Source organism: Giraffa tippelskirchi, chromosome 3 (genome assembly GCF_054371585.1).
Source record: "Giraffa tippelskirchi isolate mGirTip1 chromosome 3, T2T-mGirTip1v1.2.pri, whole genome shotgun sequence".
NCBI classification, from domain to species: Eukaryota; Metazoa; Chordata; class Mammalia; order Artiodactyla; family Giraffidae; genus Giraffa; species Giraffa tippelskirchi.
In genome coordinates, this window is record NC_137277.1 from 181,513,465 (window position 1) to 181,526,012 (window position 12,548).

At 40.1% G+C, this 12,548-nt stretch overlaps 1 protein-coding gene across 15 annotated transcripts in view; it reads right to left on the reverse strand.

Annotated features, from left to right (window-relative positions):
• Window positions 1-12,548, reverse strand: part of PHACTR4 (phosphatase and actin regulator 4) — a 101,814-nt gene that overhangs the window by 6,371 nt on the left and 82,895 nt on the right. For 10 of the 15 annotated variants that reach the window (XM_081586221.1, XM_081586225.1, XM_081586220.1 and 7 more), the window contains 4 exons: window positions 10,437-11,025; window positions 8,889-9,076; window positions 7,955-8,108; window positions 364-419 (listed from right to left, as the gene is read on the reverse strand). In XM_081586221.1, the coding sequence (XP_081442347.1) occupies window positions 364-419; window positions 7,955-8,108; window positions 8,889-9,076; window positions 10,437-11,025 (987 nt within the window). Of the gene's footprint in view, window positions 1-363; window positions 420-7,954; window positions 8,109-8,678; window positions 9,077-10,436; window positions 11,026-12,548 lie in introns of all 15 variants that reach the window. The other 5 variants (XM_081586214.1, XM_081586213.1, XM_081586212.1 and 2 more) reach the window with 1 other exon arrangement.

The window sequence follows — 12,548 nt, forward strand, 5'->3', positions numbered from 1 at the left end:
GGCTCCAAGTCAGAATAAATACTAACTTTGGGACTCAAGACAATTTTCTTGTCAATAGGTGTAGTCAAACATTGGGTCGGCCAAATGCCCAAGGTAGGTGCAGGATACTATGAGAATATTAAAATACAATTTTCTGGAGCATTCCAGTATACAAAACAGTATCATAATGATTTTCTATAAAGGAAGCTTGGGGAACTATGTTCCTTCAGGGGGAAAAATTATGAATACTTCTTCCTTGGCTGGAATACTCTCTGCTCGGCCCTTGCTGAAAAATGCTTCTCTTTTCTGTTATGTATATTAAAGTCAGATTTACACAAAGAAAATCTACACTATGGAAATCTTCATTTCCATATCTGGACTCACGCTGTAGTATGTTCCGTTGTTCTAGTTCTTCTGGTGTTGGTCTCTGACTCAGTCGTCTAAAAAGGAGATAAATAAGGGTTTTGTCTGTGTTAAATCACCCAATCCTGTTTATATGGATCTGTTCTGGTCTTAGTTTATGTTAGTCCCTACACTAGAAAGAAATCAAAAAATTTTCAAAGTTTTGATATTTTATTTGCTTAACTGATTGTTTATGAAACATTTTTCACACTGAAAGTATTAATACATATATTACAATGTAAAAAGGGCCTGTACCGGCAAACAGGAAACTAGCTTTGATGACAACAAGTTCTGTCACCACAAAAAAGCTTGGACTCTGAGTGAACTCATGTGTAAAATGAACATTTGGACTGCTTTTGTGACTCCCAAACAGATCTGCTCCTTCAGCATATGGGTTAACACAAATCCCAAAGATATTAATAAAGATTCTGATTTTGAGGACTGAGATTTTATATGGGTATGTGTGTATATATACATATATAAATATTTGTAATGCTTCCCATATGACTCTGATTCCCCTCTATTTACTTATTTATTTAAACTTGTACTTTTTGGCCATGTCTGTAGCACGTGGGATTTTAGTTCCCCAACCAGGGCTCGAACCTGTGTCCCTTGCGTTGGAAGCATGGAATCTTAACCATTGGATACCAGGGAAGCCCCTCTCTTTTTTAAATTTTTATTTTGAAGCACTACTTTTTATTATTTATTTATTTTTGCCTGTGCTGGGTCTTCATTGCTGCGAGCAGGCTTTCTCTATTTACGGTGGGCAGGGACTTCTCACTGCGGTGGTTTCTCTTGCTGTGGAGTATGGGCTCTAGGACGCAAAGGCTCAGTAGATGTGGCCCAAGGGCTTGGCTGCCCCAAGGCATGTGAGATCTTAATTCCCTGACAGGGGTCTGAACCTGTGTACCCTGCACTGGCAGGAAGATTCTTATCAATTGGTCCACCAGGGAAGTCTTTCTTTTGATTTTTAAACCAGTGGTTTAGGAACCACTGGAATTTAAGGTTCTCTCTTTTGGAGTTATAGTCTGTAAAACCTATGATTTTAATTTTGGTCCTCTCGGAAATATTGATGAAGTTTCTTATCTCATTCCCAGATCTGAGATGTTATTCACCAATGAAAACTTGTCATTTCTAGAATCAGAAAGTTCTCCATTTCTTACTCTTAATGTATAATTCTCAACAGTATCTAATTTTGTGCTAGTAACTCTTTGGTTGCATGTAAAACTCCCAGGCCCATTTTATATACAATTTACAATTATATGTATTTCAAAGTTTTTCTTTTCTCTCTGAACAAGACCATCTTTTTTCAACATTCATTAAAAAACATAACACCACAGCTTTACTAAGGTATAAATGACATACAATAAATTGCATGATTTGATATTGTGACATATGTATGTACCTGTAAAATCATCACTACAATCATGGGAAGGAACACATCCATCATCCTTGGAATGATTTCCAGGGCTGTGGTAACAAGTTACCACAAAGTGGATGGCTTAGAACAGATATTTATTCTCTCACAGTTCTGGAGGCCAGAGTCCAGAATCCAAGTGTTGGTAAGGCTGGTTCCTTCTGAAGGTTCTGAGGGAGAATTTGTTCCCTGCCTCTATCCTGGCTTCTGATGGTTGCCAGCAGTCCTTGGTGTTCTTTGGCTTTTAGATGTGTCACCTTAGTCTCTGCCTTAGTCACCGAGCATTCACCCTATGTGTGTCTGAGTCTCTTTGCCCCAATTTCCCTCCCCTTATGAGGACACCAGTCACTGGATTAGAGCCTACCCTAATCTAGTAAGTTGTTGTTATTTTTCACTCGCTAAGTCACGTCCAACTGTTTGCAACCCCATGGACTGCAGCATGCCAGGCTCCATTGCATTTCACTTTCTTCCCAGAGGTTGCTCAGATTTATGTCCACTGAGTTGGTGATGCTATCTTATCCATTTCATCCTCTGTCGCCCCCTTCTCCTCCGGCCTTCAATCTTTCCCAGAATCAAGGTCTTTTCCAATGAGTTGGCTCTTTGCATCAGATGGCCAACGTACTGGAGCTTCAGCTTCAGCATCAGTCCTTCCAATGAATATTCAGGGTTGATTTCCTTTAGGATTGACCTGGTTTGATCTTGCAGCCCAAGAGACTCTCAAGAGTCTTCTCCAGCACCACAATTCAAAAGCATCCATTCTTCAGCACTCAGCCTTCTTTATGGTTGCACTCTCATATGTGTACATGATTACTGGAAAAACCACAGCTTTGACTATATGGACTGTTGTCGGCAAAGTGATGTCTCTGCTTTTTAATGTGCTGTCTAGGTTTGTCATAGCTTTCCTTCCAAAGAGCAAGCATCTTTTAATTTCATGGCTGCAGTCACCATCCACAGTGATTTTGGAGCCCAAGAAAATCCAGTATGACTTCATCTTAAATTGATTATATCTACACAGACCCCCTATCCAAATAAGGTCACATTCATAGGTACCAGCTTTCCAGGCAGTGCAGTGGTAAAGAATTCACCTGCAATGCAGGAGACGGGGGAGACATGGGTTTGATCTCTGGGTTGGGAAGATCCTCTAGAGGAGGAAATGGCAACCCACTCCAGTAGTCTTGCTTGGAAAATCTCATGGACAGGGGAACCTCGTGGGCTACAGTCCACGGGGTTGCAAAGAGTCGGACACAACAGAGCACGTATGTACCGTATGTACCAGAGATTAGGATTCATTTTGGGAGGTACAACTCTACCTACTGTGACCTTCCTGACAAAGTCTCATTTCCTTTGTAATCACTACCTCCCTGCCTCTAGGCAAACACTCATCTGCTCTATTTACTCTCAACCCTCCTGCCCCCAGGCAAACAATGACTTGTTTTATGTATAGTTTCCATTTTCCAAAATTATATATAAAACCATACAGTATGTATTCTTTTTGTCTAGTTTTTTTTCACTCAGGATAATTACTGAGTTCCATATAAGCAGAGGTATTATTAGTAGTTCATTCCTATTTACTGCTCTGTAGTATTCTATCCATTCCTTTCCATTTCACATTATGCTCAAAATCCTTCAAGCCAGGCTTCAGCAGTACGTGAACTGGGATTTAGAAAAGGCAGAAGAACCAGAGATCAAACTGCCAGCATTTGTTGGATCATAGAAAAAGCAAGGGAGTACCAGAAAAACATCCACTTCTTCTTCACTGGGGCTTCCCTGGTGGCTCAGACGGTAAAGATTCTGCCTCAAATGCTAGGGGACCAGGTTCAATCCCTGGGTCGGGAAGATCCCCTGGGAAAGAAAATGCCAACCCACTCCAGTATTCTTGCCTGGAGAATCCCATGGACAGAGGAGCCTGGCGGGCTACAGTCCATGGGGTCACAAAGAGTCAAACACGACTGAGTAACTGACACTCACTTTTCTACTTCACTGACTAGGCTAAAGCCTTTGACTGTGTGGGTCACAACAAACTGGAAAATTCTTAGAGATGAGAATACCAGACTACTTTACCTATCTCTTGAGAAACCAGTATGTGAGTCAAGAAGCAAAAGAACCAGACATGGAACAACTGATTAGTTCAAAATTGGGAAAGGAGTATGTTAAGGCTCTATATTATCACCCTGTTTATATAACTTACATGCAGAGTACATCATGTGAAATGCCAGACTTGATGAATCATAAGCTGGAATCAATATAGCTGGGAGAATACCAACAACTTCAGATATGCAGATGATACGATTCTAATGGCAGAAAGTGAAGAGGCACTAAACAGCCTCTTGATGAGGGTGAAAGAGGAAAGTGAAAAAGCTGGTTTAAAACTCAACATTCAAAAAACTAAGATCAAGGCATCTAGTCCCATCACTTTATGGCAAACAGAAGGGGAAAAAGTGGAAGCAGTGACAGATTTTCTTAGGCTCCAACATCACTGTGGACGGTGACTGCAGCCATGAAGTTAAAAGATGCTTGCTCCTTGGAAGGAAATCTATGAGAAACCTAGAGACTGTATTAAAAAGCAGAAACATTACATTGCTGACAAAGATCCGTCTAGTCAAAGCTATGGTTTTTTCAGTAATCATATATGGATGTGAGAGCTGGACCATAAAGAAGGCTGAGCGCTGAAGAATTGATGCATTTGAACTGTGGTGCTGGAGAAGACATTTTTTTTTTTTAGTATTTTTATTTATTTGGCTGCACTCCCTGACCACGGATCAAACCCAGGCCCCCTGCTCTGGAAGCATAGTTTTAGCGACTGGACCACCAGGGAGGTCCCTGGAGCAGACTCTTGAGAGACCCTTGGGCTGCAAGGAGATCAATCTAGTCAATCCTAAAGGAAATCAATCCTGAATATTCACTGGAAGGAGTAATGCTAAAGCTGAAGCTCCAATACTTTGGCCACCTGATAGGAAGAGCTGACTCACTGGAAAAGACCCTGATGCTGGGAAAGATTGAGGGCAGGAGGAACAGGGGGCGACAGAGGATGGGATGGCTGGATAGCATCACTGACTCAATGGATGTGAGTTTGAGCAAAGTCCAGGAGATAGTGGAGGACAGGGAAGCCTGGTGTGCTGCAGTCCATGGGGTCGCAAAGAGTCGGACATAACTGAGTGACTGAACAACAACAAATGATTAATGATGTTGAGCATCTTCCCATATGCTAACTTGGCATCTGTATATCTTTTTTCATGATGTGTCTTTTAACGTCTTCTGCTTCTTCCACCTTTATTTCTGGTATGTTTCTAAATTTTTTAAAAAAAATTATTATTTTGGGCCAAGCTGGGTCTTTATTGCTGCATATGGGCTTTCTCTAGTCGTGGTGAGTGGGGACTACTCTCCAGTTGTGGTGTGCAGGCTTCTCACTGTTGGGGCTTCTCTTGTGGAGCACGGGCTCTAGGGTTTGTGGGCTCCGTAGCTGTGTCGCATGGGCTTAGTTGCCCTGGGGCATGTGGAAAAAGTATTTTTCACAGAACAAAAAATTTTGATAAAGTGCAATTCATCAATGTTTTTCTCTTAAGAATCATGCTTTGAGATCATATCTAAGAAAATTTTGTCTAAACCATATTCTTCTAGAAATTCTATAGTTTCATATTCAAGTCTAAAATAAAACTCAATTTTTAAAATATGATACACAGCATGAATTGAAGCTGCTTTTGTATCAGGTCCATTTGTTGAAAAGATCCTCCTTTCTCAATGAAACTGTCCTTGTACCTTTGTCATAAATGAGTTGTACATATATGAGTGAGTCTCTTCCTGGGCTCTCTCTTCTGTTCCACTGATTCTTTGTTCATCCTCCTTCATGTCAATTTCATAGTGTTTAGGTAACTTTAGCTTTATAATATGGTTAAAACAAGACAGTGTTAATCCTCTAATCCTGTTCTTTTTCATAGTTGCTTTATATTTCTGACAACTGTAGAATCAGTTTGTCAGTTAAAGTCCACTAAGGGGCATTTTGATTGGAACTGCATTAAATCTACTGATGTCTTGATAATAATGAGACTTTTGATCCAAGAAAATGTTATTTCTCTCCATATATTTAGGTTTTCTTTATTTTCTTCACCATTATTTTATATTTTACAATGCACAGGTCTTACATAATCTTTCGTCAGGTTTATCCACAATATTTAAAGTTTTTTTATGGTATTGTAAGTTGCTATTATAAATGTTCATCTCTCATATTTCTGCATTTCAATTTCAGACCATTCATTGCTAATATCCAACAAGCTCTTCTAAGACTATTATGACCTGGGAAAAAATACTCAAAGATGAGCAACTATCTATGCAATAAAGCAAAAAAGTAATATATTATCAAAGATTGCCATTTTTGGATAAAATGTGCAATCTGTCAGGAATATAGTCAATAATAATGTAATATCTTTGTATTGAGACAGATGGTAACTAGATTCATTGTGGTGAGCATTTCACAATGTATAGAAATATTAAACCACTATGCTGTGTACCAGGAACTAACATAGTATTGTAGGTCAACTATACTCCAAAAACCAAACAAATTCATGGAAAAAGAGATCAGATTCGTGGTTACCAGAGGGAGGGGGTGGGAGAGAGGGAACTGGATGAAGGTAGTCAAAAGGTGTAAACTTCCAGTTACAAAATAAATACTAGGGAGGTAATATACAACGTGATTAATATAATTAATATATATGTTATATATATCAAAGTCATTAAGAGAGTAAGTCCTAAGAGTTCTCATCACAAGGAAAAAATATTTTTCCTGTTTCTTTTATTGTGTATCTATAGGAGATGATGGATGTTCATTCAACTTATTGTGATAATCATTTTATGATGTATGTAAGTCAAATCATTATGCTCTATGTTAAAACTTATACAGGGCTGTATGTCAACTATATCTCAATAAAATTAAAAAGAAAAAAAATCCCCATTTTTAACTAATTCCTAATCTTGATGACCTGGTAATACTCAGAGGGCCACAGGTCTGCATTAAGATTGCCATCTTGGCCAACAGCAGAGCCTGGTGTATGAGGTAGGAAAGAATATATTTTAATGAACAGGCATCCTTATGTAATTATTTTTAAGGACTATGCCAAGAGTTCCACCTTCTTTTCCTTACTCTACCAAGAGAAACATCTGAGGTGGGCAAACACTTGTCTGTATACCTGGGCTCTACTTATAGTACATATGCAGGAAGCTGGCTTGCATTCAGTTTCTCTATGCTTTTGGTTCCAGTGACTTGAAAAATATATTAATACTAACACTTTGAAAGGAGGCAGTTACATGGAACATGTGAAACAGGTACAATGGAAATCATGGGTGTGATATTTAACTGGGCTGGGACCTCAGGGCTGAGCAACAGGATAAATGCCAGAAAAGCCTTGCTGTCCTAAGAACCACCTGAATTCTTAGAAACTAAAATAAAAAAAAAACATACTTATGTCTATCTTGGGGCTTCCCTGGTGGCTGAGTGGTAAAGAATCCACCTGTCAATGCAGAAGATGTGGACTCTGTCCCTGAGTCAGGAAGATCTGCTGGAGAAGGAAACAGCAACCCACGCCAGAATTCTTGCCTGGGAAATCCCATGGACAGAGGAGTCTGGCGGGGTACAATCCACGAGGTCACAAAAGAGTCAGACGTGACTCAGTGACTAAACAACAACAACAGCATGTCTATCTTATGGTATAAAGCTGTGAGAGCCATCTAGTTTCTTAATTTCCAAGTTCGTTGAAGATACCCATCTGTGTACAACATGTATTTTTTTTTTTAATTATGCTGTTTCTAAAATTAAAAAAAAAAAGGATATATGAATGCTCCACCATCAAGGAAGTCTCTAATACATTCTCCAGGCTAGAATACTGGATTGGTTAGCCTTTCCCTTCTCCAGGGGATTTTCCCAACCCAGGGATCGAACCCAGGTCTCTCACATTGCAGGCAGATTCTTTACCAGCTGAGGCACAAGGGAAGTCCAAGAATGCTGGAGTGGGTAGCCTAGTCCTTCTCCAGAGGATCTTCCCGACCCAGGAATCGAACCGGGGTCTCCCGCATTGCAGGCAGATTCTTTACCAATTGAGCTATCAGGGAAGCCCACATATACTGGCATAATCAAATCAAATCAATCTATTCTAAGAAAAGGCCTACCTGATCAGTGTGTTCCCAATCTGGTGTCGGATTTCATTCCACTCCTCTTTGCTTTTTCGAGGCCAAGAATTCATGTTCATTTCTGGTTCACTAGGTTTGTGGTTCAACTTCATTGCTAGCGTGTCTTTCCTCTTCACTTTGTTGGCCAGAGCACCTTTGCACAAGAGAAAGAAAAACATGTAGAAGGTTCAGGCTCAACCTTTCCTGGAGCTAGGTAAGAATCTGAACAAACATTATCAGAATCCCAGCTTTCTAGTTGGCCTCCAATGAGTGACCTAACATAGAGGTGGGGGTAAAGCTGATGATATCTAAAAATCTTTGTAGCAGATGGACTCAGATGGGTTAAATATACCTTCTCCCTTCTACGAGTTCTCTCTCTACATTTTCTTCTTAGTAAGAGCTGCTCGAGGAGGGATCATCTAAGCAGGGGACATTCTCTGAATTACAACACAGAGGCATTCGAACTAACACACCTCAGAAGGTTCCTACTCCTACAACTGCTTTCCATTTTCAGGAATCAGGATTCTATTATTCGCAGATGTGTACATATGAACATATATATTTTTTTTTCCTTTGCCCCATGAACATAGTTAAGTTTATCAGGCTGAAGGAGAGTATCACTTTTGGTTTTTCCACAAAGCCCAAACACCGACTTGACTTTACTCCACATTCTTAATACCATCAAGATAAACATTTTTAAAATCAAAACTAATCACATAAAAACCTGATTGACTCAATCTACTGGGCTCCCTCTCACTGGCTTGTATGATGGGAACAGCAGGGATAAGCGTCTTTCCCAGAGGCTTCCAACAGCAGTCAGCCAGACGACTCGGTGGGAGAGAGTGTCTGCATCCATGCATCTTACACTTGCTAAGACCACACATATCTGTCTCGGTAAGAGAGCCTTCTCCTTCTCTTTCTCTCCCTTTCTTACTATGATGGCTTTCATCTTCATCCTCTTCATCTCGGTATTGAATGGGACCTTCTGAATCAGAGTCACTCTCTTTCCCTTCTTCTTCCTCCTGCAGACACTGTGGTAGTTTAGGAACAACTGAGGTAGATGCTACATCTTCATCGAATGCAAATATTCGGCTTTGCTCCTCCTCTTCTTCATCGTCTGGACTAACAAATTAACATAATTACATTTCCCTTTCAGAGACATAAAGAGTAATTGATTTGCAAGTCAAATTATTAAATAACTGTAAAAAGTTCATGAATGAAATAATTTATAGTTCTTTTCCTTATTTTTTACAATCTTGCTAAGAAACTTTTTAGCAGTCATTAATCTGAAGGGCTCTGGTTTCAAATCCCAGAGCTACAACTTATTTACTAGATTTTAAGTGACCTAATTTTTCTGTAAATGGGGATGATACCTACCTTGTTGGCTTGTTGTGAGAATGAAATAGACAAATTCTAGAATGCGCTTGTGTCTGGCACACCAGGACTTCATGATCTATATATAAGATGCAAGTCTGCTTTGGTCTGATTAAATGAGAAGACTACACAGCATCTAACACAGTACTTGGCTCATGGAAGATACTCAATAAAAATATTGAACCCATTTCTTAAACCAAGGAAGCAAAGAGAAGTAAAGATGAAAACTACCTTTTTCCCTTTACATTCTGGAGGCATAAAACTATGACTTAACCTACTTCAAATTCCTAACTGTCTCTTTCCAGGATATGAAATAAATAAGACCAGGAAGTACAAGAATTTACAGCAGAACAAATAAAAAGGAGGATACTGCAACAGCTCTACAACAATTATTTTAGTAAGACAAATTTCCAGCTTGCCAAGAAATGTTACTCTTCAGTCACAATTTGTCTGAATTTTAAAAAGACAGACAAAGTAGGAATAAGTACCAATGCTACTTTGAACAGACTGAGTGGGGACAGATGAACTAGAGAAAAGATGAGCAGTTCCGGTCTATGGGGCTGGAATACTGAGCCATCTTTCAGAGCTCCCTTCTTTTTCTTCAGGCTTCTCTCTGCCCTCTCTACCAAGATCATATGCCAGGCACTAGAGCTTTCAGATTTGTCTAATTGACTCTCACAAGCTTATGAGGTCGGTATTATTCCTGTTTACAGGTTGGACAACTAAAGAGCAGGAAGGTAAAGTAACACACACTACTGTAAGCTAGTGAATAAGAGGCAGAGCTGGGATGTGAACCCAGAACCATCTTACTCCAAGGTCAATGTTCTTAAGCACCATGTTACACTGCTTCCTCTATATGACATAAAAATACACAGTGGTTTTAATTTTGAAGTAGAGAAGTTTGTAATTTATGTATCATGGAAATTTCTGCCATGGAAACAATGTTATAGAAATCAGGAGGGTAAAAGTCCAAATTCAAGAACGTGTCTTATTTGTTGAGTACACTTCTTAATTTAAGTTTATTCACATTTTCTCTGTAAGTAATTTTTCCCAAGAAAGGCTAGCTAGGGTAAAGAGGGAACAAGAAGCAAGCTTGAAAGGCACTCACACTTTTAGCATTTCAATAGTGATGGGAAGTGACCTGGTCCGACCCAGGGTACTGCTGTCCTCAGAAAAGTTGTCACTGTTCTCGAAGAGCAACGAATGAGCTCTATGAGAGCCCTCCAAGGGAGGAGTCATGGGAAGTGGGCTGGTCAGGGCCTGCTGGATTCGGATGTGCAGCGGGACTGGGGGCAGCCTAGGGGGTACTTGGGGCTCCCCAAAGCTGTGGTCCAACATCTTCTTGGGTACTTCCCTTTTCTGACTTTCCTGCTGGGGAATCTCCTGGGGTAGGTCCAAGGAAGGTGGAAACTCAGTTTCTGGCACAACTTGAAAAGTCTTAGCAGGGAATGGAGGGGACCGAGGGGGTTCCGGAGGTATATGAACAGGCAGTGGGGAGGACGGGGAGGGAGTCAGCAGGGGTTCAGAGCCCACAGCGCACGTGCTCTTCTCTCTCTGATCACTTGGTGCTTTTGTGGTGGCAGCAGCAGTAGACTCAGAGGTGGGTACCAAGGCTGATGGAATGCCTCTCTTCGGTGGTAAAGGTGGGGACGGCTTTGATAATAACGTACCACTGTTTATTGCTTGGGACAGTTCAGCTGGAAAAGAGAAAGCAGTACCTCAATTTAAGATGGTTTGACAGTGCTTTGAGGGGCCAGCCCAGGACCTAGAATTAGAGCTGAGTTCAGTCTTCATCTTCTGTGCTAATTATATCATTCTATGGCTTTGCTATTCTCTATCTCATCTTGAAACAAAAAATTAATATTTAAATATGTAGACGGTCCAATAGACATATAGCGGTGTAAGAAGACCACTACCTTAATACTCTAATGAGAAATTTCTTACTTCTTTAATAACAAACATGACAACGTTTTATGACTTGATTTTGGTGTAGATAAAGTTAATACAAAAAGAAACAAAAAAAAAATGTGGCTAATAAGTTCTTTGGTCTAACAACACTCCATATTCTTATATAAGAGATCATCTTCACCATCTTACAGAAGGAAAACCTGTGGCTCCAAAAGTTAGGTGGCTTGCCCAAGATCATACTACAAACTGGTAAGGACTCAGCTAGTTCCCAGGACTCATTCTTATGAGGGTCCATCCTTTGGATTCCCCTGACTTTGTTTTTTACTAGTGTTCACATCTCTTCCTGTCCTTTATGTCCAATCTGCCATCTCCACTCTTTAGTACACCATGGGCTCCTTGACAACAGGGCATCCATTGTCTCCATCAGCATATTCACAGGGTGGGGCACAGTGCCTGGCGCACAGTGGTCCTCAACACATGTCTATTAGATGAGAGGCCCCTCCCCTGCACCATGACAGTATGTATCCTGATGTGATCCCCCCCGCCAAGCCCACATGTCTCAGGTGTCGACTGAGCAAAGTCCCTTTTAGAGCTCCAAATGGCTTTTAAGAAGTGGATCGTCACGTCACAAAAGGTCAACCTGGCAAAATAATTAAACAGTAGTTCTCTCTCTCTCTTTTTTTAACTTTCTAAACAGTAGTTCTCTTGGTCACCAACCTCCGACCCTCTACCCAAACCCCTCACTTTGGTCCCACCAATTGTTTACAAAGGTTTCATATGTCTTACCTAGACAGCAACACCTCAAGTTTCCCTAAAATAAAAAAATTTAATTGCTCTAAATCCCATTCCATTGGCAGTATTCAAAGTAAAAGTCTAGCTAATATGATAATGTTTTAATGTCACTCTTCATAAGTAAAATTTTAAAAGGTATTTCTAGAAAAATACTGCATATACTTATAAAAAAGTATTCAAAAATGGAAATTTTAGGATCAATGAAAGAGATATATTCTGGTAGATTGGATTTTTGCTGGCTGGCTAAAAATTGTTGCTGTTCAGTTGCTGGAAATGGCTAAAAACAGTGGTTAGCTATTCCATCTACAACAAAATCCAACCCTGACAAGATCAAATCTGAGTGTTTTAACAACTGAATTGATAAAGCAAGTTACCTTTAGTGATTTAAGGGAAACATTTACCTGAAAAGGAAAGGACCTCAGGTATACACACTGTGATAATGGCATTTGGCAGGGGAAGGATGCAAAATGTTCACTGGAGGGGTTACAATTTCCTTCATCAGTTATTTATGGAGGTCCTT